The 25,890-nt window shown below is 43.7% G+C and overlaps 1 protein-coding gene across 2 annotated transcripts in view; it reads left to right on the top strand.

Moving 5' to 3' along the window:
* Positions 1–2,991: 2,991 nt before the first annotated feature.
* The window catches only part of LOC309567907 (synergin gamma-like), a 41,332-nt gene continuing 18,433 nt past the window's right edge, over positions 2,992–25,890 (top strand). For both annotated transcript variants that reach the window (XM_082273439.1, XM_082273438.1), the window contains exons 1-4: positions 2,992–3,201; positions 6,570–6,620; positions 15,209–15,305; positions 19,768–19,928. In XM_082273439.1, the coding sequence (XP_082129565.1) occupies positions 3,181–3,201; positions 6,570–6,620; positions 15,209–15,305; positions 19,768–19,928 (330 nt within the window). In that variant the 5' untranslated portion in view covers positions 2,992–3,180. The remainder of the gene's footprint in view (positions 3,202–6,569; positions 6,621–15,208; positions 15,306–19,767; positions 19,929–25,890) is intronic.

Genomic DNA, 25,890 nt, shown 5'->3' with positions numbered 1-25,890 from the left:
GAAATTGTGGAAAGAGTTAGCTAGCAGACAGGCAGAACTCAGAAGAGCCCTGAATGCAGATAGTCTGAGAGAGCTCTCACTAGGCTTCTGCCTCTATGACTATGAGGACTGTGGCTCTCATACATGGAAGCTGCAGCTCTGCTTGTCTGCCTCTCCTCTTCCTCTTCACAGAACACTTTGTATTCTAGGACTCATTAACAAACTATAAAGTGTTCTGTGACTATACAAGGGGGGGGGGGGGGGGTGGCCAAACAACACTGTGGCTTCTGTGTACGAGAGCCATGAGTTCTGTTTTAGACTAGGTTCACACTTGTGCAGGGGGTTACTGTTACGGGACCACACCTGTTCCTGCACCCATCTGCAGGAAAAAACGAGCTGCAGTTTAGCAAATGCATGGGGGTGCTATTATTTCTAATAGCACCCCCACACACTGGGTACCACACTGTACTTGCAGGGACCTTTTCCCTGCATTTTCAGGGGACACAGCAGCCCAATCAAATGAATGGGCTTCCATGTCCACACAAAACACCACGAGCAGAGCCACACAAGTGTGAACCTAGCCTTAACCACTTGTTGACCAGTCACGTACCTGGTACGGAGCTGGACTTCAAGTGGTTATACCAAGATAATATATACCAAGATAATGCCTGTTTTACTGGTAATACTGTTTTTTAGAGCTGACATTTGGCTCTTTTGTAAAAGCAATCCTAGCAGCTAACTAGCTGCTGCATTGCTTTTACAAGCAGCAGGAGGGGAAGCACACCTCCCCCGCCGCCTTTCGTGGGTTTACCCATCTCCACTCCTCCCCCCCCCCCCCAGAGTCCTGATTGACCAGGAGTTGAACAAAGAACATATTGGCTTTGTTCAGCTTAGGGCTATGGTGAAGCATTGACCTGACATTACTTCCGGTTTACCCAGATGTAAACGGCGCCGTTTTCAAAAGTAGAGGAGGGATCTGGGGTCTTATAGACTCCAGATTTCTCCATAAGGAGTACCTGTCACATGCTTATTGCTGTCACAAAGAATGTTTACATTCCTTGTGACAGCAATAAAAGTAATTAAACAAAAAATGTAGGCGATAGTGTAAAAACAAAATTTAAAAAATGTAAAGTGCCTCTGTCCCTCGAACGCATATGACGCACACAAACAGCGAACGTCCTACACATGTGAGGTAACACTGTGAACATCAGATCATGGGCAGTAATTCCAGCAACATCCTGTGTAAATCTAAAGTAGTAACCTGTAAAGGCTTTTAAAGCATTGCCTATTAATAGTAAAATTTACGTTATTTGTCATATTTGGTATCCATTTACTTGGTGTAACATCATCTTTTATATTTTACCAACAATTGGGTTATGTATTGTTCTTTTTTACATTAAAATAAAAAAAGTGTATTTTTATTTTAAAAAAACACTGCACAAATAGCACATGGCATTAACTTCTTTGTGCCCGCGCTATAGCCGAAAGACAGCTACAGCACGGACCTTATTTGCCGGGCGGGCGTCCATGTATGTCCTCTCGTGCATGAGCTGCCTGCGCGCTCCGTGCGGAGCGTGCGCGGCTTGCCCTGTGATCACGGCCTTACCATGTGATTAGCTGTCAGCCAATAACAGCTGATCAGGTGATGTAAACAGCAGCCGGCGATCAGGTTTTTTTTTTCTCCTCACACTGTCAGCGTTGGAGGGCCATCGATCCCGAAGAGGAAGAGCAACTATGCCCACCAGTGCCCACTACCAGTGCAGGTCAGTGCCACCTACCAGTGCCACTAATCAGTGTCCACCAGTGCCACCTATCAGTGCCCACCAGTGACACCTATCAGTGCCAATCAGTGCCCCATCATCAGTGCTGCCTATCAGTGTCACCTACAAGTGCCTATCATTGCCCATCAGTGCCAACCATAAGTGCCACCTATCAGTGCCCATCAGTGCCACCTTTTATTGCCACCTAGTAGTGGCCTTCAGTGCCACCTACAAGTGCCCTTCAGTGCCACCCATCATTGAATACGGTGCCACCCATCAGTCCCACCCATCAGTGCTGCCTTATCAGTGCCCATCAGTGTCACCTATCAGTGCTCATCAGTGCAGCCTATCAGTGCCCATCAGTGCAGCCTATCAGTGCCAATCAGTGCAGCCTATCAGGGCCCATCAGTGCCGCCTCATCAGTGCACATAAATGAAGGAGAAAAATTACCTGTTTGCAAAATTTTATAACAAACTATAAAAACGGTTTTATTTTTTTTCAAAAATTGCAATCTTTTCTTCAGCAAAAAATTAAATTCCCAGTAGTGATTAAATACCACTAAAAGAAAGCTCTATTTGTTTGAAAAAAATTATAAAAATTTAATTTGGGTACAGTGTTGCATGACCGTGCAATTATCATTCAAAGTGCCACAGCGCTGAAAGCTGAGAAATGGCCTGGGCAGGAAGGGGGTTTAAGTGCCCAGTAGGCAAGTGGTTAAAAAAAAAAAAAATGTATTCTCTAGGGCCTCTGCTTTAAAAAAAATATGTATGTTTTGTGGGGTTTTAAGAAATTTTCTAGCAAAAAAATACTGATTGTTACATGTAAATAAAAAGTGCCAGAAAAGGCCTGGTCTTCAAGTGGTTCTAATGTCGGTTTCAGGAAAGGTCTTTGCTTTAGGTATTCCTCCATACATGTCAATATAAATGCATGATAAATACATGGCAAATGCATGTCAGACACATCTGAAGGAAAGTATGAATTGATGGTAACAGAAGGGCTGTATCTGAACTGTGTAGGCAAGAAAAATAGGAGACAGGAGAGGGGGCTGAGCAAGTTTTCAATCCTTTTCTGTTCTGTTCTATTAGAATCTGCACTGCAGGCATTATTTCTAATTAAGAACTTACAGATTTATGGCGATTACATGTGATTATGTGAATTCCCTAGAAGTTCAAATAAACGTCACAGTCCCTGCAGCCTAATGACCTGGGCGGGCCTCGTCAGGTAACGTGTCACTCCAACATGGCCACTCCCTGGAAACTTGCTCCAAGTCTCACTTTTCTACTCTGTTTAAGTGTAAGACAGAGGAGCTGCAATGGGGCCTGTCAGCCTGAACAGAGAAGCATGACTTTTATCATACAAGGCACAGCGTGGCATTACATTTCCTGCTTTATTTCCTTCTTCTCTACATCTCTATTACAAGGCAGGACAGGACTGAACAGCTATGGCTATTGAACCTTCCCTGGTAAGGATATTTAATATTTCCATACGGCCTGGTCAGTAAAGGCTCATGCATGCGGCGATATGAAAAATATGACCACTAGTGTGCAAGATCTTGCTGGCAGAACATGGCAACAAGATCCTTTGTGTGCATGTAATATTTACAATCGTACAGCATGACCTGTATACTGTATATGGCCCTGTTTCCAGGATGCAGGTTGCTTCTCAATGAAGCCACCTAGCTTCCTTTCATTGCTAGGACGCAGGCGGCCTCCTAATGAGGGTACTTAAGCCCAGTACACATGGGCCGAATATCAGGCGGTATTGGCTGGTTCAATAGAAACTGTCTGACATTCAGTCCCTGGGTACGGCAGCCGGTCCGACAGAAACCGACTTAACGTCTGGTTTCGTTCAAAGGGGCATGACCGAAAAAAGTCTGCTGATCGGCATCCAATTAGCACTCTCAGCCACCGGAGTGTTCTGGTGGAGGGGCAGAGCACCATAGCTTAGCGGGGACATCCCTGTACTAACATTGGATTGTTAGTACAGGATCTCCTCCTAAACTCTTTAGTTTTTCATACAGCCTGCTGGATTGAAGGAAAAAAAAAAAACGATAGTGTGTACTAGGACGGATTTGCAATAAAACCACACTGCGTTCTTCTGTTGCTAGGATGCAGGCAGCTCCAATAGAGTTAATTTGCGCTGTACCTTGCGTGCATTTATACATGATCACAAACTTTTACATGACTATGCATAAACTACTGACCATGGATCAGTACTGGATGTACTGTAAGTTTACTATTCTGTATTCCGCTGTATGCATGGGCCCATAATAAACTATATAGCTGCGGTCAAAAATATTTATGTTAACGCCGCTTTTATGAGGCTATGTGCATGAGCCCTAAAAAGCTCAAGCGGACCAGCTGTGGGATATGATCTTACATCTGTGCGATGTGTACACACACCATATCTTATGTGCACATACTTAAAGGTTTTGTCAGGGCTAGTCATACAAACACAAGCTCTGTCTAGGGCCCATTTACAGGCATCAAGCTCTTGGCCGATAATTCATTTCATCAGCCAGAATAAGAATGTATTCTGGGCATTGAAATAAATGAACGCTTAAGTGCTAAACATATGTTTATAAGCATCAAGCTTTTTTTTTTCTGCTGCTCCTGGACGCACTGGCAGTGTTTTTTTTTTTTTCTGCCTCTAAACTCTCCTGCCCAGGGCCGCCATCAGGGGGTACCACCAATACTCCATTAGAGCCCCCGGACCACAGGAGGATAGGACGGTTGGGCAGGTAAGAGCAATTGCAGAATGATGCTCTGTGCGCCTCTCCCTGCAGCAGCTAAAAGCCAGTTTCTCCCCCCTCCCCCTCTTGCCGGCTTTCAGATGCCACAGGGAGAGAGACACAGACAGGGCCGGATCCAGGAGGGGTGATCCAGATTTCAGTTGTGCCCCCTACACCCCCCCCCCCCGGCCAGCCCTCCATTCGATGCTATGCGTGAGTGGCCGTTGATCTGGAGCAGCGAGAGAAGTGGCAGATTTGAGAGAGCCGCTGTAATGTGCTCTCAGGGCTCTCCTCTCCTGTCAGAACTGCGCTCCTTCAGCACATGAGACAGGATTGCTCTTAGATGGCATTGGGCTGTACACACACATAGTTTGATTACCGCCCCCCTATCTCCTCCAAGGACTGCATGGTGTGTACAGTCCGAAAGTCATCTAAGAGCAATCCTGTCTCATGTGCTGGAAGAGCGCTGTTCTGACATGGGGATTTGTGCTAGGAGGAGGGATTGGGGGGGATTTGTGCTAGGAGGAGGGATTGGGGGGATTTGTGCTAGGAGGAGGGATTGGGGGGGATTTGTGCTAGGAGGAGGGATTGGGGGGGGATTTGTGCTAGGAGGAGGGATTGGGGGGGGATTTGTGCTAGGAGGAGGGATTGGGGGGGGATTTGTGCTAGGAGGAGGGATTGGGGGGGGGATTTGTGCTAGGAGGAGGGATTGGGGGGGGATTTGTGCTAGGAGGAGGGATTGGGGGGATTTGTGCTAGGAGGAGGGATTGGGGGGGGGGGATTTGTGCTAGGAGGAGGGATTGGGGGGGATTTGTGCTAGGAGGAGGGATTGGGGGGGGGATTGGGGGGGATTTGTGCTAGGAGGAGGGATTGGGGGGGATTTGTGCTAGGAGGAGGGATTGGGGGGATTTGTGCTAGGAGGAGGGATTGGGGGGGAATTTTGCTAGGAGGGGGGTTAGGGGGATTTTTGCTAGGAGGAAGGAGGGGGGCAGTGCTAGGAGCAGAGATTGGGCGGGGATTTTGTCCTGGGAGGCGGATTGAGGGGGGTTTTTGCTAGGAGTAGGGATTGGGGGAGATTTGTGCTGGGAGGGTGATTGAGGGGAATTTGTGCTGAAAGGAGGGATTGGGGGGATTTCTGCTAGAAGAAGAGATTGGGGGATTTGTGCTGAGAGGGGGAATTTGGGCGAGTAAATTTGTGCTAGAATGGAAAAAGCGCAGGATCTGTAGGAGGAGTTCTATCCTCCTCTCTGCTGCCTGATTGCCGAGACAAGGTGTGTGTGTGTGTGTGGGGGGGGGGGGGAGTCAGAGGGGGAAATAAGGGGGGATCCACAGCTGCAGGAGAGGTGTGAGGACCACATGAAATGGCATGGCGGACCGGATTCAGCCTGTGGGCCTTGTGTTTGACACATGTGCCTTAAAGTGAAAGAAAATATATAATTATTTTTTCTTTAACATATTACTTGTGGCCACTCTCCCTCTATGTAGTACAGATATAACTGCAAAATTTTTTTAAATATAATTCTTGTCCCCTGTACTTCCTCAATTTGGGTGACAACACTGCCTTTGCATGCCCTGTAGGAAGGAGCAGCATAGTCGGCCCTTCTATGTGTGTTCCCAAAAGAACTATTAGTGGACATGCCTGTGTGCAGTATGTTGACACGGCTACTTTATCAGCCAGCCTTCGGCCAGCCCTTTGATTGACAGTGAACCCTAGAAGGTGATGTGCCTTCTCTATGATCAGGAAACTGGCATTTCATATGGACAGTACAGCCTCTAGGCAGATCATATGCTTGACTGGCATCGGATTCTACTCTAAAAGGCCAGGCGTGTAACAGCTGAACCGGCAAGGGATGTGTAAAGCGCAGTGTCTTGGTCCAACCCCTGACCTGGCCATTGCGGGGCTGTACTGAATAAATGTGGTCACGTGACCTAGGGATAAATTAAAAAGAGGCATACATGACACAATTTAAGGGGGGGGGGGGGGGGTTAATTTTGGTATCTTTTCCTTGTGTGGACCTTGTCCTAGCACTGGTTACCAAAATTGTATTGCATTGACTTCTTGAAATGCTCTTTAGTTTTAATTTTGTTTTTCGTTTCAGTTAGACGCCTGCACCTCTCAACTAAAGACATGTTTAAAGAACATTCACAAGGTAAAACATTCAAAAAGAATCAGTCTGATTGCAGAAATTTTAGTTAGGACAAACATTGCTAGGTATGAATGTAATAATAGGTTAGATTTTTATTTTCTTCAGTGAATCGCTTTTCAGAGTGCGAGCCAATTGGCAATTTTTGATGGGACATCAACAGTTTCACAGCTGTACTGATTTGTAATATACAATTGTATAGCACTGAAAGTGGATGTAATCCCGGTGCATGAATTTTTACCTGTACCATCTATTTGTAGTGTTTACCTACTTTCTCTCCTAAGCCCTGTGTCTTTCTGCTACTCCGTTCCTCTGTTATCAGCATGATCACTTCTGACAAGTTCTCCAACACAGGAGATAAAAGTATCGGGGGATTTGTGACGGGGTGGGTGCATATAGATAGATCAGCAGAGCATTGGTCTATTCACAGCACAGCTCTGCATGTTTCTTCCTTCCTCTGCCTATGTGGAGGGGGGGGGGGGGTGTGCCTTTCCTCCAATCAGCTGTCACACAGTGTATGCCAAGACTCCACACCCAGTGCTGGAACAGGAAGAAGATATTCTAAAGCCCCGTACACACGCACAGATTGTTGGCCGACCGATCGGCCGTCTTTTGTCCAGTGTTGTTTGTTGGTTGAAATGTGCTCTAGACTTGCACTGGACTTTTGTTGGCCAACAAAAACCAACTTCAGAAGTGATGTCATGTGATGGTTGACTTTCCCTGTGTTTTTTTCTTCTCTGAGCATGCCCAGTCTTGCTCATCTGATTTTTGTCTGCCGAAATCTGTACTGACTGAGTTGGCCAACAAAAATTTTATAGCATGCACACCAGATTTTTTTCGGCCGAAAAGTTGCAGTTGGTTGTCGGAAGCATCATACTAACAAGCCTTCAATCGGCCGATCGGACGTTGGCCGACAATTTACGGCCAACAATCTGTGCGTGTGTACGGGGCTTAACACAATGTTCACTTTCTAAACAGTGTAGAAAGCTGAACACAGCAGATATACAAATAAAACTTATTTAGGGAGATTTGTTTAATCTCTGTGTATCATCTGAGGCCGTTCTCTTCACTGGGTATATGTGAGGGTTTACACCCTAACTAATTAAAACAGATGTTTTGAGTACATGGTCCATATAAGCAAACAGTTATTATGGAAATGGCACTCAGGATGCCTTAAACATTAAAATTAAAAACCCTTAATCTAATAAACCTGAAATAAATAAGACCACACAGGAAATTGGTTTGGACAAAGGCCGCGGCTGTTTTTTATTATTGGCTTAATAAATATATAAAAACTCAGATACTTTATTTATTCAACTTCACTTTTAAAGATAAAAACATCCAGCAGCCCAGCCAGACGGCTCGGGCTGACACTATGACATCAACATTTTAACTACCTCCCACCCGGGCCATAGTACATATACGGCCGGGTGGGAGTCTCGTCCTTCTGAATGGACGTTCCGGAACGTCCTTCAGAAGGAGAGAGATCGCGCCGCCGCGGGCACGCGCAGCGGCGCGATCTCGATGTGCCTGTGTCCCTCGGACACACGGCAACAACATTCGGCAGGAGGGCCCTGTGATTGGCCCTCCTGATCACATGACGGCTGTGTCCAATCACAGCCGTCATGTAATGTAAATAGAGCCGTTGTAACGGCTTCGATCTCTTCTCCTCCTGACAGATCCTGTCAGTGAGGAGAAGATCAGAGGATCGGTGCTGCTGCGGGGGTGATCAGTGAGTATTTCTAATTACTCACTGATCACAGGGGGGGTCTGTGCTGGTAATCAGAACATTGATTACCAGTGCAGCCCTGGGGGGGGAGGGGTGCCACTAAGCCACCAGGGATGCCCACCCATGACCACCAGGGATGCCCACTATGGCCACCAGGGATGGCAAGCAGGGCTCAGAGAGCCCCCCAGTGCCCTCCCTATCAGTGTTGCCCTTTAATGGCATCTATCAGTGCTGCCCACCAGTGCCATTATTGCCATCTATCAGTGCCGCCCACCAGTGCCCATTATTGCCCACCAGTGCTGCCTATCAGTGCCCATCAGTGCCCCCCATCAGTGCCGATCAGTGCCACCCATCAGTGACGATCAGTGCCGATCATTACCGCCCAACAGTGCCACTATCAGTGCCCACCAGTGCCCATCAGTGCCGCCAATCAGTGCCCATCAGTGCTGCCTATCAGTGCCCATCAGCGCTGCCTATCAGTGCCCACCAATGCTGCATATCAGTGCTATCTATCAGTGCCACATATCAGTGCCCATCAGTGCTGCATATCAGTGCTACCTATCAGTGCCCATCAGTGCTGCATATCAGTGCCACCCCATCAGTGCCACCCCATCAGTGCCACCCCATCAGTGTCTCCTCATCAGTGCCTGTCAGTGCGGCATCATCAGTGCTCATCAGTGCAGGAAAAAACATATCTATTTACAAAATTTTATAACCTAAACAAGAAACTTTTTTTTTTTTTTCAAATTTTTCAGTCTTTTTTTATTTGTGCACCAAAAAAGAAAAAACCTGACGGTGATCAAATACCACCAAAAGAAAGCTCTATTTGTGGGGAAAAAATGACACAAATTTGGTTTAGGTACAGTGTTGCATGACCGCGCAATTGTCATTCAAATTGCAACAGCGCTAAAAGCTGAAAATTGGTCTGGGAAGGAAGGGGGTTTAAGTGCCCTGTATTGAGGTGGTTAAAGAACATTTTCCACACGCACAGATAAATACCTTTTTTTTTTTTTTTTTTTTTTTTAATAAAAAAAAACCAAAGTCCACCCTAGCACCTTGGCTAAGGCGACAGCAACAAGCCAATAATTAAATAACTGGCCGCGACATAAAAAAGGGGGGGGGGAGGGGGAGACAGTAGTACACTGGTCCTGAGGAGATGAAGTGACCAGGAGACCCTCAGTCACCGCTTAAATAGCCCCCCGCCGAGCCAGCTAGAACTGGATCCTAGTCAGGAGCAGGGGAATTCAGGCGGGAGTTCGGGGGGCGCGCGCTAATCTGCCTAGCGATAGCTTAGATAAGGGCGGGAAAGCAGTCATAATTTGAATTCTGCCCAGATACTCTACCTAAGAGCGGGAGAACTTGACCCAATTATTTATCCAGGTCAAAAGTTCATTCACTGACTCCTGACTGAAATAACTAGGCCTCAATAAACCTATGACTAACTTTGATACCACCTGAATTATCTAACTAACTAACCCCTTCTGCCATTCCATATAGAAGATGAGGGTTATATGAAACCCCATCTTCTTTATATGGAAATGGCACTCAGGATGCCTTAAACATTAAAATTAAAAACCCTTAATCTAATAAACCTGAAATAAATAAGACCACACAGGAAATTGGTTTGGACAAAGGCCGCGGCTGTTTTTTATTATTGGCTTAATAAATATATAAAAACTCAGATACTTTATTTATTCAACTTCACTTTTAAAGATAAAAACATCCAGCAGCCCAGCCAGACGGCTCGGGCTGACACTATGACATCAACATTTTAAAGAACATTTTCCACCAGACAGGCACTACCTTTGTGCCTGTCCCCACCAACCCACCTCGCGGCCTGCTCAATACAGCTCCCAAAGCCATTATTTAAAATGTCCAAACCAATTTCCGATAAATGAACCCCATCCTTCCAATAAAGGCCCTCTAAACCCCCCTCCAACTCCATGTGCCTATAACAAACGATCCCTAAATCCCTCAACAGTTTTACTAAACCCCTATTTAATCTCTTCCTCATCCTTTCAAGCGGTTTCAAACCCTGGCATTTAAAAAATACCAGTCTCGAAACCACTTCAGAAAAAATTAAACGAGCGCTAGGGAGTTTACTTTGAATGATCGCTAGATCATTCCTAATCGCATATAGCAAATCGAGGGTCTTTAACTTTCCTAAATCATTTCCCCCTAAGTGGATGACTAAGATGTCGGGAGGGGGAAAATTTAACATCAACTTGGAAACTGCAGGAACTAGCTCCGACCAAACCATGCCCCTCTTACTGAACCACATAACCTTGTAACTGCCTCTGTCCAATCCCAAATTGTCCGAATACACTCTCTTCTTAGCTCGAAGATGGGCCCAGTGGATATATGAATGGCCGATGATCCAGATAATAATTTTTTCACCTGAAATTAAACAACATCATTAGGACGTATATAGGACTTGTAACAATTAGAAGTCCATCTACCAATCCTCTTAACATCCTCCGCTCCTAATCCCCACCTAGCTGCTTCTGTCGCAGCACCAATGCGAAATGAATGTGTAGACAGACTTTCAGCACTTACATTCAAGTGCTTCAAACACATCTTAAACACCGCAGTGAACTGGTAACGGGAAACCGGTTTACCCGACCTGTGAACAAATAAAATTTCTTCCTCTACTGGCCTAATTAAAAGGAAATTTTTTAGTAAAGCAACTGGGCAGACAGGTGCTCCCCTGAACTCATGTAGCACTATTTGCCTACCCAAACCCAGCTGATCTGTTTTAGAACGGGCCAGAAATATTGTTACACTGGATACATAAATATTTACATCCTGAACTCTCAAACCAGTATAACCCAACCTCCTGTCTGGAATAAGCTCTGAAATTCTAAAGGCACCAAAAAACATTGTTGAGAACAAAGCCCTGAACAACTGTGCTTCATAACTAGAGAAGCACACCGTCTCCAGGGCCCTGCAAATCCTATTCAATAATTCTAATGAAATGGGCTTTCTGTCATCTAATTTAAAATTTCTCTTCCTATATCCCTTCATTGCCTGGTGGACCGAGAAAAATGAAAAACAGGCCGGATGATTTTTTAGCTTCCCGAAAAAGGATACTCCCGCTAGAATTTTGCTCACATGCGACCAAGAGAATTTTTTCTTGAAAAGCATATTTAAAAATGATAACACCAACACTTCGGAGAATGAATCCTCCGATAAACCCAACGAATCCAGGTGTTGAAGCCATAAACCCCAAGCTGATCGATATCCAGCCATCGTGGACGGGGCCAAGGACTGATCAATGTTATCATAAATAAATCCTAAATCAATGTCCACAACCGGTCGGGGCAATGATGTCCAGCAGTGTCTGCCTCCGGCAGCAGATGAAAGAAACGTTCCATCTGGAAACGAGACAGACAGTCTGCTAAAACGTTGCTCTTTCCAGGAACGAAGGAGGCTTTGAGCCAGATGTTAAATTGCAAACACTTTGCCACCAAATAGCGCAACATAATCGTGACTGGAGGCGATTTAGAGGAGAGACAATTAATGGCGAAAAGTACGCCCTTATTGTCAGTCCTAACACAAATCCTTTTGTTCCTAAATTGATTACCCCATAACTCTATCGCCACTATTATTGGGAATAATTCTAATAGAACAATGTTGCGAATGAGGCCGGATGCTTTCCATCTGTCGCACCATGGTGCTGCGCACCAATGCTTGCGCCAGATTGCGGCAAAGCCCTTCGAACCCGCTGCATCTGTGAAGAGCAGAAAATCTTCATCCAGAATGAACTGCTCTTGCCAGATTGTGGATCCATTAAAATAAAGCAAAAATTGGAGCCAAACTAAAAAATCCTCCTTCATTTCACCGGTGATTCTAACATGAGACGAAGGGGATTTCAGACCTGCAGTAGCAGCGTAAATCCTTCTAGAAAAAATTTTACCCATTGGCATCACCCTTGAGGCAAAAGCCAATAAACCTAAAAGAGCTTGCAGTTTATTTAAACAAACCTTCTTTTGTCTGATCATCCATAACAGGGAGACTCGCAGCTTCTCAATTTTCTCCTCCGGCAGTCTGAATTCCATCTTTTCCGAATCTATCGTGATGCCTAAGAAAACTATACATTGGGATGGAAAAACAGTTTTTTCTTCGGCTAGGGGCACCCCGAATTTCATACAAATCTGCATAAAAACCTCCAGCAGATATGCACAAGTGTTAGAAAAAACAGGACCTATAAATAAAAAGTCGTCCAGGTAGTGGACTAAAAATTGTGAACCCGTAATTTGAGAAACCACCCATTCTAAAAAGGAGGAAAAAGTTTCAAAATAAAAGCAGGATAAAGAACAGCCCATTGGTAGGCACTTGTCAAAATAAAATTCATCCCTAAAATAAAAACCTAAAGAATTAAAGGAATTAGGATGGATAGGTAGCAGGCGAAAGGCTGACTTTATGTCGGCTTTCGCCAACAAAGCACCTTGACCTGCTGACCTAAGTTTGACCAAAGCATCCTCGAAAGTTGCATAGTGAACAGATGCCATGCTGTCATCTATCTCGTCATTGAGGGAGTCATGCACAGGGTATGATAGGTGATGGATCAACCTATATGTATTTGGCTCCTTTTTCTGAACAATTCCCAAAGGTGAAATCCTGAAGTGTGGAAAAGGTGGTTCAGAAAAAGGACCCGCAAACCTACCCTCCCTGAGTTCCGTAAGAATTTTTTCAGCCACGATGCTTTGTAAACCATCAACTGATCTAAGATTATTGTGGATAGTACAACCTTTGCCTTTAAAAGGCGGTAAAGAAAAACCAAAAGCAAAGCCGTCAATTAGTAGGCGTGCTTTCTCCTGGTCTGGGTACCTGACTAACCAGGGGAACATTTCTGGGAGCCTCACTGGGGTGGTAGCTTTTTTGAACAGCTTGCTGGTTGTTGGACAGCTTTTTAAAGCATTTAAAAACCGGATGTGGCCCGGCGCAAAAAGCGCATTCGTGTCTAAACTTACACGATCCAGGCCACCTACACTGCGATTCGTTAAAATTGAAGCAGATACCCTTTTTAAAGGTCTGCCCGCCTGTAGATTGTGGATTGACAGGCTGTCTTGGGAGAAAGGACCGTTGTGGCAAGAACAGATCAAGCCACAAACCAACGTCCTTTACTCCCCATTTTAGGGAAGGTTGGACTGCTAGCTTTTGTCTAAAGGCCACGTCATAGTGAAACCATGACGTTCCCCCAAAGTTTTTGTAAGCTTCCAGCACGATGTCCATGTGCTGGAACAGACCCACACTTTTCTTTGGGGCTTTTTCACACAAAACACTGGAAAATATCAGGAAAGCCTGTAACCAATTGTTAAATGATTTCGTTATAGGGCGTCTCCTCTCTTCTTCTTCTTTTTTCTCGGGTTTAGACACGAATTCTTTGGCAGAGGGCAACAATGACAGCATGTCAATATAAATTCCTTGCCAAATCTTCTCTTTCATTGATTCGGACAAGTGGTATCCTAGAGGGGATATCTCGCACACTAAAGGCTCTCTCAAACTTGTCTCGGGCAAATTTTGAGACTGAGCTATGTCAAAAGCAGAGTTATCCAAAGAGGGGTTGCTAATTGACAATTCCCCACAAGGTGGCGCCAGAGAGGGATTGCTAACTGACAATGGATTGCCAACAGCTAAACCACCACAAGGTGGCGCAGCCCAAACATTAGCAGGGGACGGTGACAATGTTTTTAAATGCCCGGACACATTCCTAAATTCCTGTAAAATATCTGACATCATTGAAAACATTCCTGCCATTTCTTGAGAAGAGGACTCACCCCTCAATGGCAAGGCTGGAATGCTGGCGTTAGGGACGTCTGCCGACGCTGCCCTGGTGGTGTTAGTGGCGGCCTCGGCGCGACCTGCTGCCTCCGGAACCTCTGCTCCCGTCCTGCGTCCCGACGAGCTCCGGCTCCTCGATGCCCTCCCGGTGACGACCGCATCCTTTCTTCCGGACGACCTCTTCTGCGGCGACCGCCTCCGTGAAGAACCGGAACCGCCACCTGTAGAGGGAGAAAAAGACTTCCGGGGCACCCTCGCTCTCTTTGCTGCCCCGGCCACCGTACCGGATATTACGGGCACTACGATACTGCGCATGTCCGGTGACCTCTCGTCTTCTTCCGATGCCGCTGCCAGGCGTGAACGGTCCTCCGTGGGTCTCCTCACTGCGCTCGCCGAAACGCCCGCGATGGCCATTGGGACCCGTCCTACTTCTGCTTCCACCGCGGCCGCACCGGATCCTGGCTCTTCTGACACAGGTAGCTGTAGGCAACGCCTGACCCAGGCTTCTCCACCCGCTTCACCGGCTCGCTCAATTAGTTGTCTGATAAGGCTCATGACGGCAGGGGTCCAGGGAGACAGTAGTACACTGGTCCTGAGGAGATGAAGTGACCAGGAGACCCTCAGTCACCGCTTAAATAGCCCCCCGCCGAGCCAGCTAGAACTGGATCCTAGTCAGGAGCAGGGGAATTCAGGCGGGAGTTCGGGGGGCGCGCGCTAATCTGCCTAGCGATAGCTTAGATAAGGGCGGGAAAGCAGTCATAATTTGAATTCTGCCCAGATACTCTACCTAAGAGCGGGAGAACTTGACCCAATTATTTATCCAGGTCAAAAGTTCATTCACTGACTCCTGACTGAAATAACTAGGCCTCAATAAACCTATGACTAACTTTGATACCACCTGAATTATCTAACTAACTAACCCCTTCTGCCATTCCATATAGAAGATGAGGGTTATATGAAACCCCATCTTCTTTATATCCTTTATATAGCATAGTGTGCTGCACAGTTTCTGTTGAATACAGTTACTGAACTTTATAAATTTGATGTTAATAAAAAGTTTTCTTTTCTTCTCAACCTAAAGGTGATCCAGAAAGCTAATGAAATTTTGTGTGGTATCAGCCAGCCCTCTGTATGCAGTGAAGTACTGATGTCCTCTCGAGGAGCAGATTATATCTCAGGTGTGTTTCTGTATTCTATTCAGCGTCTTGTTCATATAAGTACTGTAGCTCCATTACCATTTACTGTAATGCACAATAATGAGCAAACTGTTATGTGTAAACCATTTCTTAATTGGGAAATAAAAAATGTCTTTTGCTTTGCCAAAGCTTGCAAAATCTTTTTAACTACAGGATACTTCATTGCTTTATTGTGGGCCCTAGTTAAATAAAAATAATTTCCTACTCCTACATCTATGTATCACTATGTATCATTAAGCAATTGCTATTGCGTAAAATAAAATACTTTTTTACCTTTTGTTCATCCTTAGTCGCATCCCAGTACTGCTGATCTCCTGCAGCCCTATAGCAGCCACTTCATATCTACATGAATGTACTCCAATGATGGCTGCATGGTATTCCTCAGGGTGATTTGCCTGATAATTACAACAGTGTAACATGCCTGCACAGTACGTGTTGAAACAGTCCCTTGTAACCTTCATCAGAGACGGGTGTTGTCACCCTAAGGCTGGATACACACTATACAGCTTTTGTTGTTAGATTTCCTTTAGATTTACCTTTAGATTTACCTTTAACTATGTAGTGCAAGGGCCTGCCTGATTGCATACAAATTGAAAGTGTTTAGGTTTGACCTCATAATATATGGTTTTGGTAAGTCTAAAGGAAAACAAATCTAAAGAAAATTGTATAGTGTGTATCCAGCTTTAGCCTGTGGTCACACCGAGTACGATTTAAAATAGTGCGATTTAAAACCCGACTTCAACACTACTTCAGCACTACTTCTATGAGATTTATAACGATTTGATATGACATCAGTGCTACTTCAGTGAGAGGGGCCGTCTATGTCACAGGGAGGAACAGTGATGTTATTGAAAAAAAGTTTAACTAGCAAAGGGTTAATATTTACCTTCTTTCAGGCTCAGGTAGTGCTGATATAGACACAGGTATGATTTGCAGCACGAGTTACATTATAGTCTATGGCAGTGAAATTGCATTGAAGTCCTGAAAAAGTAATACGTGAACCACTTCTCAAATCGCACTACGTGAAATCGTATCTATTAAGACACTGCCATAGAAACACATTAGATGCTACTTCAGGTACAATTTGTAAATCGTATGTCGTACCTGATGTCCTACCGGTGTGACCGGGGGCTAAAACAAAATCTGGCTGAATAAGTACCTTCATGGGGAGATAACCAAGAAGTATTTTATTGAAAGCTGCACAAGGATTTTGAGGCAGCTGTAACCTCCAGCATGTGGTAGCGCTCTTTCACACAGACGTTGAAGTGGTTGTAAAGGCTGAATGTTTTTTATCATCATGCATTCCATGCATGATGGTAAAAAAACCTTGTGTGCTGCTCTCCCCACAGCCCCCCTAATCCTCACCTGATCCCCTCTTGATCGAGGGTTGTGCATGGGAGCCTCGGCTGTCCTGGATCTCTTTCTTCTCATTGGCTGAGAAACAGCAGCAGGAACCATTGGCTCCCACTGCTGTCAATCACAGCTAGTGAGTCAATGAGAGCGAGGGAAGGGGCTGAGCCACAGCTCTATGTGTTTTATGGATGCATAGAGTGGGGCTCGGAACGAGCACACAGCAGTACCCTATACAAAGCTGCTTGCTATTAGGGGAACTGGTCAAGGGTGAGGAGCCAGAACACCAGTGGGGGACCTGAGAAGAGGAGGATCGGCCTGCTCTGTGTAAAACGACTGCACAGAGAAGGTAAGTATGACATGTTTGTTTTTTTTTTTTTATTATTTAAAAAGAACCTTTAATACCGCTTTGAATTTTACAGCAGCCTTAATGTGCATTAATGCACCTAAAGTGTTAATGAGCATTTTGGTTGCGTTGCAAAGGCATTCATGTTGTATCATACAATGCTCCTCAAACGCCCTGTAAGATGTGTTTTCTTTCAAAGGGTAAAATGGGAAATTATCACTGTTGACGCTTTGCAACTGCACCTCTCATGCACTATAAACACTATATGTTCCTTTGACGGCGAGCTTGTGGTGTGATAATTGTATAAATTGCTGCGCTAAAATGTGATATTGTACAAGGTGACTCAATTAAAATGAAATATAAAATATAGAACAAACGTGTGTGTGTGTGTGAAAAAAGTGCAGATTAGGTCTTCCAAAACACTGAAGTGCAACTTTTCAGAAAGGGAATGTTCAATCCACTTTGACAATCACCACTTGAGCCTTCACCAACCACAAGCAATGGACTCTTACCAGAAACTGATGACTCCGCTACAGAGTCAAATCAGCAAAAATATGAAAATCCCTTTAACAAGAGATCTGGTTCATATTGTTTGGCTGGAGTTCAGCAGTATATCTCGTAAATCCAATCAATGGTAACCTCAATGGCGACCATAAATGCACCAAATTACACATAAAATTAAAATGGAAGAATCCACATAGTGTAAAACTGTCTCAAAGGTTTTATTGCACTTCAAAGTATGAATGCTACTCACATGAATAAAAACAATACACACTTTGTGTACAAAACAATCCCAAGATTCATAATAGAGAATCCAAACAGTGCTTCACAAAAATAAGCGGTCCAAGTAGATATGGCGACATCACGTGCATTTGCTCGGCCCAACGCAATTCGTCATATGTGACATCATCGGGGGCATAAAACATCTGCATTAACGCTTTATGTTCTGGTAAGAGTTCATTGCTTGAGGTTGGTCAACGCTCATATGGTGATTGTCAGAATGGATTGAACACTCCCGTTCTGCAAAGTGTCACTGCGATGTTTTGGAAGACTTTTTTTCAGTTATATATGTACATGTGTTTGTTCTATATTTTATGTTCTATTTATTTTAATTCAGTCACCTTGTACATTATCACAATTTAAAGCGGCAATTTAAACAATTATCACAGTTACATAGTTAGTTTTTTTTGCCAGCAGCTTTTTTCCTGTTTATTTACCTGCCAGCGCGTTTTCTATTATTGTTTTGTGCTATCTCCATAATAGAGGCAGTTGCGAAACATCAATGCCTGACAAACTCTGCAGACAGCGTTCATTTTGCCATGTGGCAATGCTACGATGCAGTGTGAAGACATCCATCCATTCTTTATTTTAAAAATTTTGAGTGCCGTTAGATGGTCAGGAAGTGGTAAAAAGGTGACCCAATCACTTATTTTCAACGCCTGTGTGAAAGAGGCCATGGAGGTATGGAAATAACCAGATCCCTCATTACTACCACTTGTCACAAAGAAAAACATTAACATTTGTTGGTGATAATGTAACTTAAAACTGTAACACAAGGGGCCTCAAGACAGTTTTTTCTTTACAAAGCCCAGGCAGTCTTTCGGTGCTTTAAAGCAGTTATGGATTTTATTGCATTGTTCCATTGGTTCAGCTTGGATTAATAATAAACAAGCAAAAAATTGGGGGAGCAAACCCTGAACATGTATATCTAAAGCCAGTGCAGCTATGGACCAAGCAACATGTATATTAAAAAAGAATAGCGCACACATGCAAAAGAAATGACTATCAAATATGGAGACAATCCATAAATAAAAATGGGGATTTAGTCTATTGGTGTCCACTATCAAGTAGATATAGGAGGAGTCCCCTGTAGTGCATTAGCACACCTTCCCAGCAAGGAGTGTTGTCTCCAAGGGTAAGAGAGGCTGGATTCACCCCTTTTTTATGGATAGTGTAGGACCCACTGATAATGGGGTACTTTGACGCAGTGGTGGGCTTGAGCACGATATGGCCATATGGTGGGACCAAATCCCCATTTTTATTTATGGATTGTCTCCATATTTGATAGTCATTTCTTTTGCATGTGTGCGCTATTCTTTTTTAATATACATGCAGCTTGGATTAATGTAAGAATGCTTATGCCATACCTGTGGGGCCACTGTGGAAGTAGAGAAGCACTGTAGTAGTCGCTGCTACTACTACAGTAATCATCATTATTTTATAGGGGTTCTACTGAGCAGCTGCCCTGCGGCATAGGAACCACAAGGCGTTGCTTGGTCCGCAAGAGCACCAATTACAAAACACCTTACATATTTCTTAATTAATTTGTTCTCTTAATGGTGAAGTAGGGATGGGATGGTGACATCATAATCTCCACCTTGTCCAATCAAAGACACCCTTGCATTCATTAAGAAAAATGTAAGGCAGTCTATGAATGGCATCCATGCCAAGACTCTGTTGTTACTACGCAGCAGAGCAGCAGAAGAAGACAGCAATCACTGTAATAGCAGCAACTACTACAGTGATTCTGTGCTGCCATAGTTGATCTACAGTTACAGTATGGCATATGCACACCTACATTGGTTCAGGCGGCAGATTGTGTGTGAGGAGCTCCGTCTCTAAATAAAGAAATGGAATCACTTTGCAGTTCTTTTGTCTGTCCTCTGATTTTGCACTAAAAAAGAAGAAAGATGGAACAAAAAAGTTATTCAGCACACCAACAAAGTGAGTTTGTTTTGCCTATTGCAGGTGTGATTGAGGTGTACAGAGTATCAAAAAGAATGGAAGGAGGAATGAAAACATTCAGTATTGATTGTGAGAGATTACAGTATATCCTACGGGATATTGAATTAGCATGGAATAATTTGCAGGCCTTTCTGTCCATGTGTCCCAGCGTGCTGCAGAAACTGGTAAGTACCAGCCACATTTTACACTTTTGGCAGCCTATCAGTTTATCTGACTTCTGACACGCTGACATTTACTACAGTTCTACTATAATCAATAATAGGCCCCACATCTTGTTATGACTGACGTTGTTTGGATGGTTAAAGTCTGTCCATATCCAATATATTACACATTTGTATAATTGTGTATAATCTAATTACAAAAGGAGCAAAACAAGCAGGTGATAGTTGAGGTTTGGCAATGTAGCTCCTAGTTCCAGAACTGTGACGCTTCAGTATGGGAGAATTTAATAGATTAGTATTACATACCTCCCATTTTTCTGAGATGGGAACGAGGGACACCTATTAGCAAAAGTATGTAAGCATGGTACACACCCTTTCCCTGCCTCATCTCCCTTAAAGGAGAATTATCCCAAAAAATGATTGCTTAAACCTACAAGTGCTTCTTACCCACTACTTTTCCTTTTTAATTGACTTTGGAAATTTACAAATGCAGCAGTTTAGGAATTGAATGAATGGTTCAGCGCAGTAAAACAGTGTTTGATATATAAATAGTGCATTTTACATACAACTGTATACACTGCCTGGCCAAAAAAAAAGTCGCCACCTGGAATTAACTAAGCAACTAACTAAACTAAAGGCTCATACACACTAAGGGCCCTTTCACACGGGCGCTCCGTATGTCCGCAAATCATCCTATTTTTTTGCGGATGATTTGCGGACATAATGTAAGTCTATGGCATTGCGGATGTCAGCGGAATACCATCCGCTGACATCCGATTTTCTTCCTGTCAGTTCTGTTCCGTTTTTTGGAACGGAACAGAACCCTATTTTTGTTCCGTTCAAAAAACGGAAAGGAAGGAAAATCGGATGTCAGCGGTGTCATCCGCAATGCCCATAGACTTACATTATGTCCGCATATCATCCGCAAACGGATGGGATGATATGCGGGCACACGGAGCGGATGACAGAAATGTCATCCGCTCCGTGAAAAAAAAAAAAAAAAAGTCCCGCAACGGAGCTCTCACACGGAGCGGCCGTGTGAAAGAGCCCTATAAGAAAATTGGGTGAACATTTTCGTACGATTTTCATATAGTGTGTACAGAACTTTCTACAGACGATTCAGAATTTTCGTACGAAAATTCTCGAAGGGACAAACTCCAAAATTTTTCTCATACGGGAAAAAACAAACGATTTTCGTTTAATGTGTAACTTTTTTGTATGATTTTTGTACAAGAAAAATCAGAAAAAGAAAGGCTGCGCATGATCAGAAACAATAAACAACAAAAAATGCCTTTGTCGTATGAGAATTTTCGTACTAATTTTCTTAAGAATTTTCGTTCATCGCTTCGGATTTGCTGTGAAACAACGAGGAAAATCGGGACAATCATTTGCCCGATTTTCTTATAGTGTGTACCCCAATTAAGTATGCAGTAACTATCCTATTGGATAGTTACTGCATGTGCCCAAAGAATGAGGTCAGCGGACTACCTGAATATACCAAATGACCAGGTTATTCCATCAATGGATTTTTTCTTCCCTGATGGCACGGCATATTCCAAGATGACAATGCCAGGATTCATCGGCTCAAATTGTGAAAGAGTGGTACGGGGAGCATGAGACACCATTTTCACACATGGATTGGCCACAGAGTCCAGAACTTAACCCCATTGAGAATCTTTGGGATGTGCTGGAGAAGGCTTTGCGCAGTGGTCCAACTCTCCCTTCATCAATACAAGACCTTGGTGAAAAAATAATGCAATACTGGACGGAAATAAATCTTGTGACATTCTAGAAGCTTATCGAAACAATGCCACAGCGAACGCATGCCGTAATCAAAGCTAAAGGCAGTCCAACGTGTGTGACCTTCTTTTTTTTTTTTTTTTTTTTTGGGTGGCGACTTTTTTGTGGCCAGGCAGCGTAGATCAGGCTAAAATTAGGGAAAAAATTAGGATAAAGAAGGGACAGAGGGACTTTGTTCTAAATCAGGGACAGTTGGAAGCTGTGGTATTATAAGTCCATGTGTCATTCTAAATGGCAAGTCTCATTTTAAGCTTTCAATAAATAAAAAAACAAAACAAGGGGCTGATTTCTTATTTATGGATAGTAGCCATTTTAATTCACAGTACTCATTTATAATGTACTGAACAGCTATGCATCAAAACCAACAGTCTGCACAAACACCATCTAAAAAAGAGAGCCATTTATTCTAACTTTTGTGTGGCTATTTCAGGTTTGTTGGCCTTTTAAATGTATTTATTTATTTATTACAGGTACTTTTATAGCACCGTCACTTTATGCAACGCTTTACATATTTTAATTATACATTCACATCAATCCCTGCTCTCAAGGAGCTTACAATTCAAGGTCCCTATTCATACAGGCACATACCAATTTGGACAGGAGCCAGTTAAGATACCAGCATGCCTTTGGAGTGTGGGAGGAAAGCAGAGTACCCGGAGGAAACCCACACAGGCCCAGGGAGAACATGCAAACTCCAGGCAGGTAGTGTGATGAAAATAAAAACAGTACTTTTGTTTGCACATGGTTGAAAGATAGAAGTCAGCAGAGCTTCACCTCATTACACTCCATACGCATGTGCCTGTAAGTGCAAGTAGCAGCGTTTACAGGCCATATAACTGCGTTCCTTCAATCTAGTCCTATGGGCAGAGCTTTACTCCAGCTGGGTGTCCTTGTGCTGCAAATACAGGCGTAACTTATGCTGTATGCCCATGTGCCTGTATTTACGTCTGTGTGCATGAGTCCTTACTGGCCAAAGAAAACATTCAGTAGGCATACAGGTCAGCTTTCAGCACTGCCAGAAAGAGTTGAAATTGGTGCAAACATTGTACTGCTGCACCCTGGTGTGGATAGGTCTCTTTAACCACTTTACCGCTGAGTACCGTAGTACTACTGCGGCAAAGTGGCTCTTGTAGGTCTGACGACGTAGACCTACGTCGCCAGACTCCTCCCCCTGTAGGCGGCGCTCGCGCGCCGCCGGAGGCGCGCTCCCGCTGTTTTCATTCACAGCGGGAGTCGGGCCAGGGGAGGAGCAGCGGCGATCGCCGCTGCTCTGCCCCGATCGTCGGGGAATCCAGTTTGGAGATCCGCCTGCCTGTGTAAACAGAGCGGGCGGATCTCCTCAGTGACAGGGAGTGACAGATCGGACTGTTCAGCATAGCTGGACATCCGATCTGTCCTTGTCTCACACAGTCGCCTCCCCCCCCCCACACGTCAGTAAGCACCAGGCATACATTAACCCCTCCCTCTCCAATAAAATTAACCCCTTCCCTGCCAGTGTCATTTTTACAGTAACAGTGCATACTTATAGCACTGATTACTGCAGTAATGTCACTGGTACCCCCAAAAGTGTCAAAAATGTCAGTCAAGGGTCCGATCTGTCCGCCGCAATGTCGCAGTCCCGCAAAAAAAATCGCAGATCGCCGCCATTACTCGTTAAAAAAAAAAAAACACCAAAAATGACATAAATCTTTCCCTTAGTAAACGCAATAACTTTTGCGCAAACCAATCAAAATACGCTTATTGCGATTTTTTTTTTTTTTTTTTTTTACCAAACATAGGTAGCAGAAAACAAATTGGCCAAAAATTTAAAAAAAAATCGATTTTTACATCTTTTTTGGGGGGAATTTCATATAAAAAAATGTTAAAAATATTATTTTTCCAAAACAAACGCTCTTTTTTTGTTTTATAGCGCAAAAAGTAAAAATCGCATAGGTGATCAAATACCACCAAAAGAAAGCTCTGTTTGTGGGAAAAAAAGGACGTAAATTTCGTTTGGGTACGGCGTCGCATGACCGCGCAATTGTCAGTTAAAGTCGCACAGTGCCGAATCGCAAAAAGTGGCCCAGACGTAAGACAGCAAAATGCTCTAGTGGTAAAGTGGTTAAAAATATACAGCCTGTCTTTCACAAAGAAATATATTACATACAGGGCTGGTTATGTAATAGGATGCAGGGCTTCTGAATGCCAGGTTCAGCAGTACATATACAGTGCATCCAGAAAGTATACACAGCGCTTCACTTTTTCCACATTTTGTTGCCTTATTCCAAACTGGAATAATTTCATTATTTTCTTCAATATTCTACAAACAATACCCCATAATGACAACATAAAAGAAGTTTGTTTAAAATCTTTGCAAAATTTATTAAAAATAAAAAACGAAAAAAAATCTATATATAAGTATTTACAGCCTTTGCTCAATACTTGAAGCACCTTTGGCACCAATTAAAAGTATTTTTGAGTATGATGCTACAAGCTGGCACACCTATTTTTGGACAGTTTCTCCCATTATTCTTTGCAGGACCTCTCAAGCTCCATCAGGTTGGATGGGGAGCGTCGGTGCACAGCTATTTTCAGATCTCTCCAGAGATGTTCAATTAGGTTTAAGTCTGGGCTCTTGCTTGGCAACTTAAACACATTCACACAGTTGTCCCATACCCACTCCTTTGTTATCTTGGCTGTGTGCTTAGGGTTGTTGTCCTGTTGGAAGATGAACCTTCACCCGTGTCTGAAGTCAAGAGTGCTCTGGAACAGGTTCTCAAGGATGTCTCTGTACATTGCTGCATTCATCTTTCCCTCAATCCTGACTAGTCTCCCTGTTCCTGTCACTGAAAAAACATCCACACAGCATGATGCTGCCACCACCATGCTTCACTGTGAGGATGATATTGGCCTGGTGATGATCGATGCCTGGTTTCCTCCAGACAGAATGCTTGCCATTCAGGCCAAAGAATTCAATTTTTGTTTCATCAGACAAGAGAATTTTGTTTCTCATGGTCTTAAGTGCCTTCAGGTGTCTTTTAGCATCCAGGTGGGCTGTCATGTACCTTTTACTAAGGAGTGGCTTCCATCTGGCCACTCTACTATACAGGCCTGATTGGTGGAGTGCTGCAGAGATGATTGTTCTTCTGGTAGGTTCTTCTCTCTCCACAGAAAAACACTGGAGCTCGATCAGGATGACCATCGGGTTCTTAGTCACCTCCCTGACTAAGGCCCTTCTCCCCTGATTGCTCAGTTTGGCCAGATGGCTCACCCTTGGAAGAGTCCTGGTGGTTCCAAACTGCTTTTATTTAAGGATGATGGAGGCCACTGTGCTCATTGGGACCTTCAGTGATGCAGACCTTTTTCTGTACCGTTCCCCAGATCTGTGCCTTGATACAATCCTGTCTCGGAGGTCTACAGACAATTCCTTGGACTTCATAGCTTGGTTTGTGCTCTGGCATACACTGTGTACTGCGGGACCTTATATAGACAGGTGAGTGCCTTTTGCAAATCCTGTCCAATCAACTGAATTTACCACAGGTGGACTTCAATCAAGTTGTAGAAACATCTCAAGGATGATCAGCGGAAACAGGATGCACCTTAACTCAATTTTAAGTGTCATGGCAAAGGCTGTGAATATTTAGGTACATGTAATTTTTTTTTTTTTTTTAATAAATTTGCAAAGATTTCAAACAAACTTCTTTCACATTGCCATCATAAAGTATTGTTTGATGAATTGTTTGAAAAAAATATTTGAAAATATTTGAAAAATTTAATTTAATCCATTTTGGAATAAGGCTTTAACATAAAATGTGGAAAAAGTGAATACTTACTGGATGCACTGTATAATCTTGGGTGCACATACATAAGGCAAACATTGCAACCCTGGAAACTACACAGTTCTATATTTTTAAGTGTTCATTACCAAGCCAAACTCTTGCTAGTATATTGTACTATAGTATTAAAGACTTGTTACAGTAATTAGGTAGCTAGGTTAGCTTGACAGGAATAGCAACTATTGTAAAGCTAAATGATTATTTGAATATGGGCCACAATGAAGGTGGTTTGTGTTTGGTTTCCTGGCTGTTGGAGAGCTGATAATATTTCAAAATACTAGCTTTGTGACTCCTAACTAAAGGATAATATTTAAAGATAAACTTTAAACTGATCCATTTTTTTAAGGGAC

Source organism: Pelophylax lessonae, assembly GCF_965119305.1.
Source record: "Pelophylax lessonae genome assembly, chromosome: 1".
In the NCBI taxonomy this organism is placed as follows: domain Eukaryota; kingdom Metazoa; phylum Chordata; class Amphibia; order Anura; family Ranidae; genus Pelophylax; species Pelophylax lessonae.
This window is presented reverse-complemented; position numbering and strand designations above follow the sequence as displayed.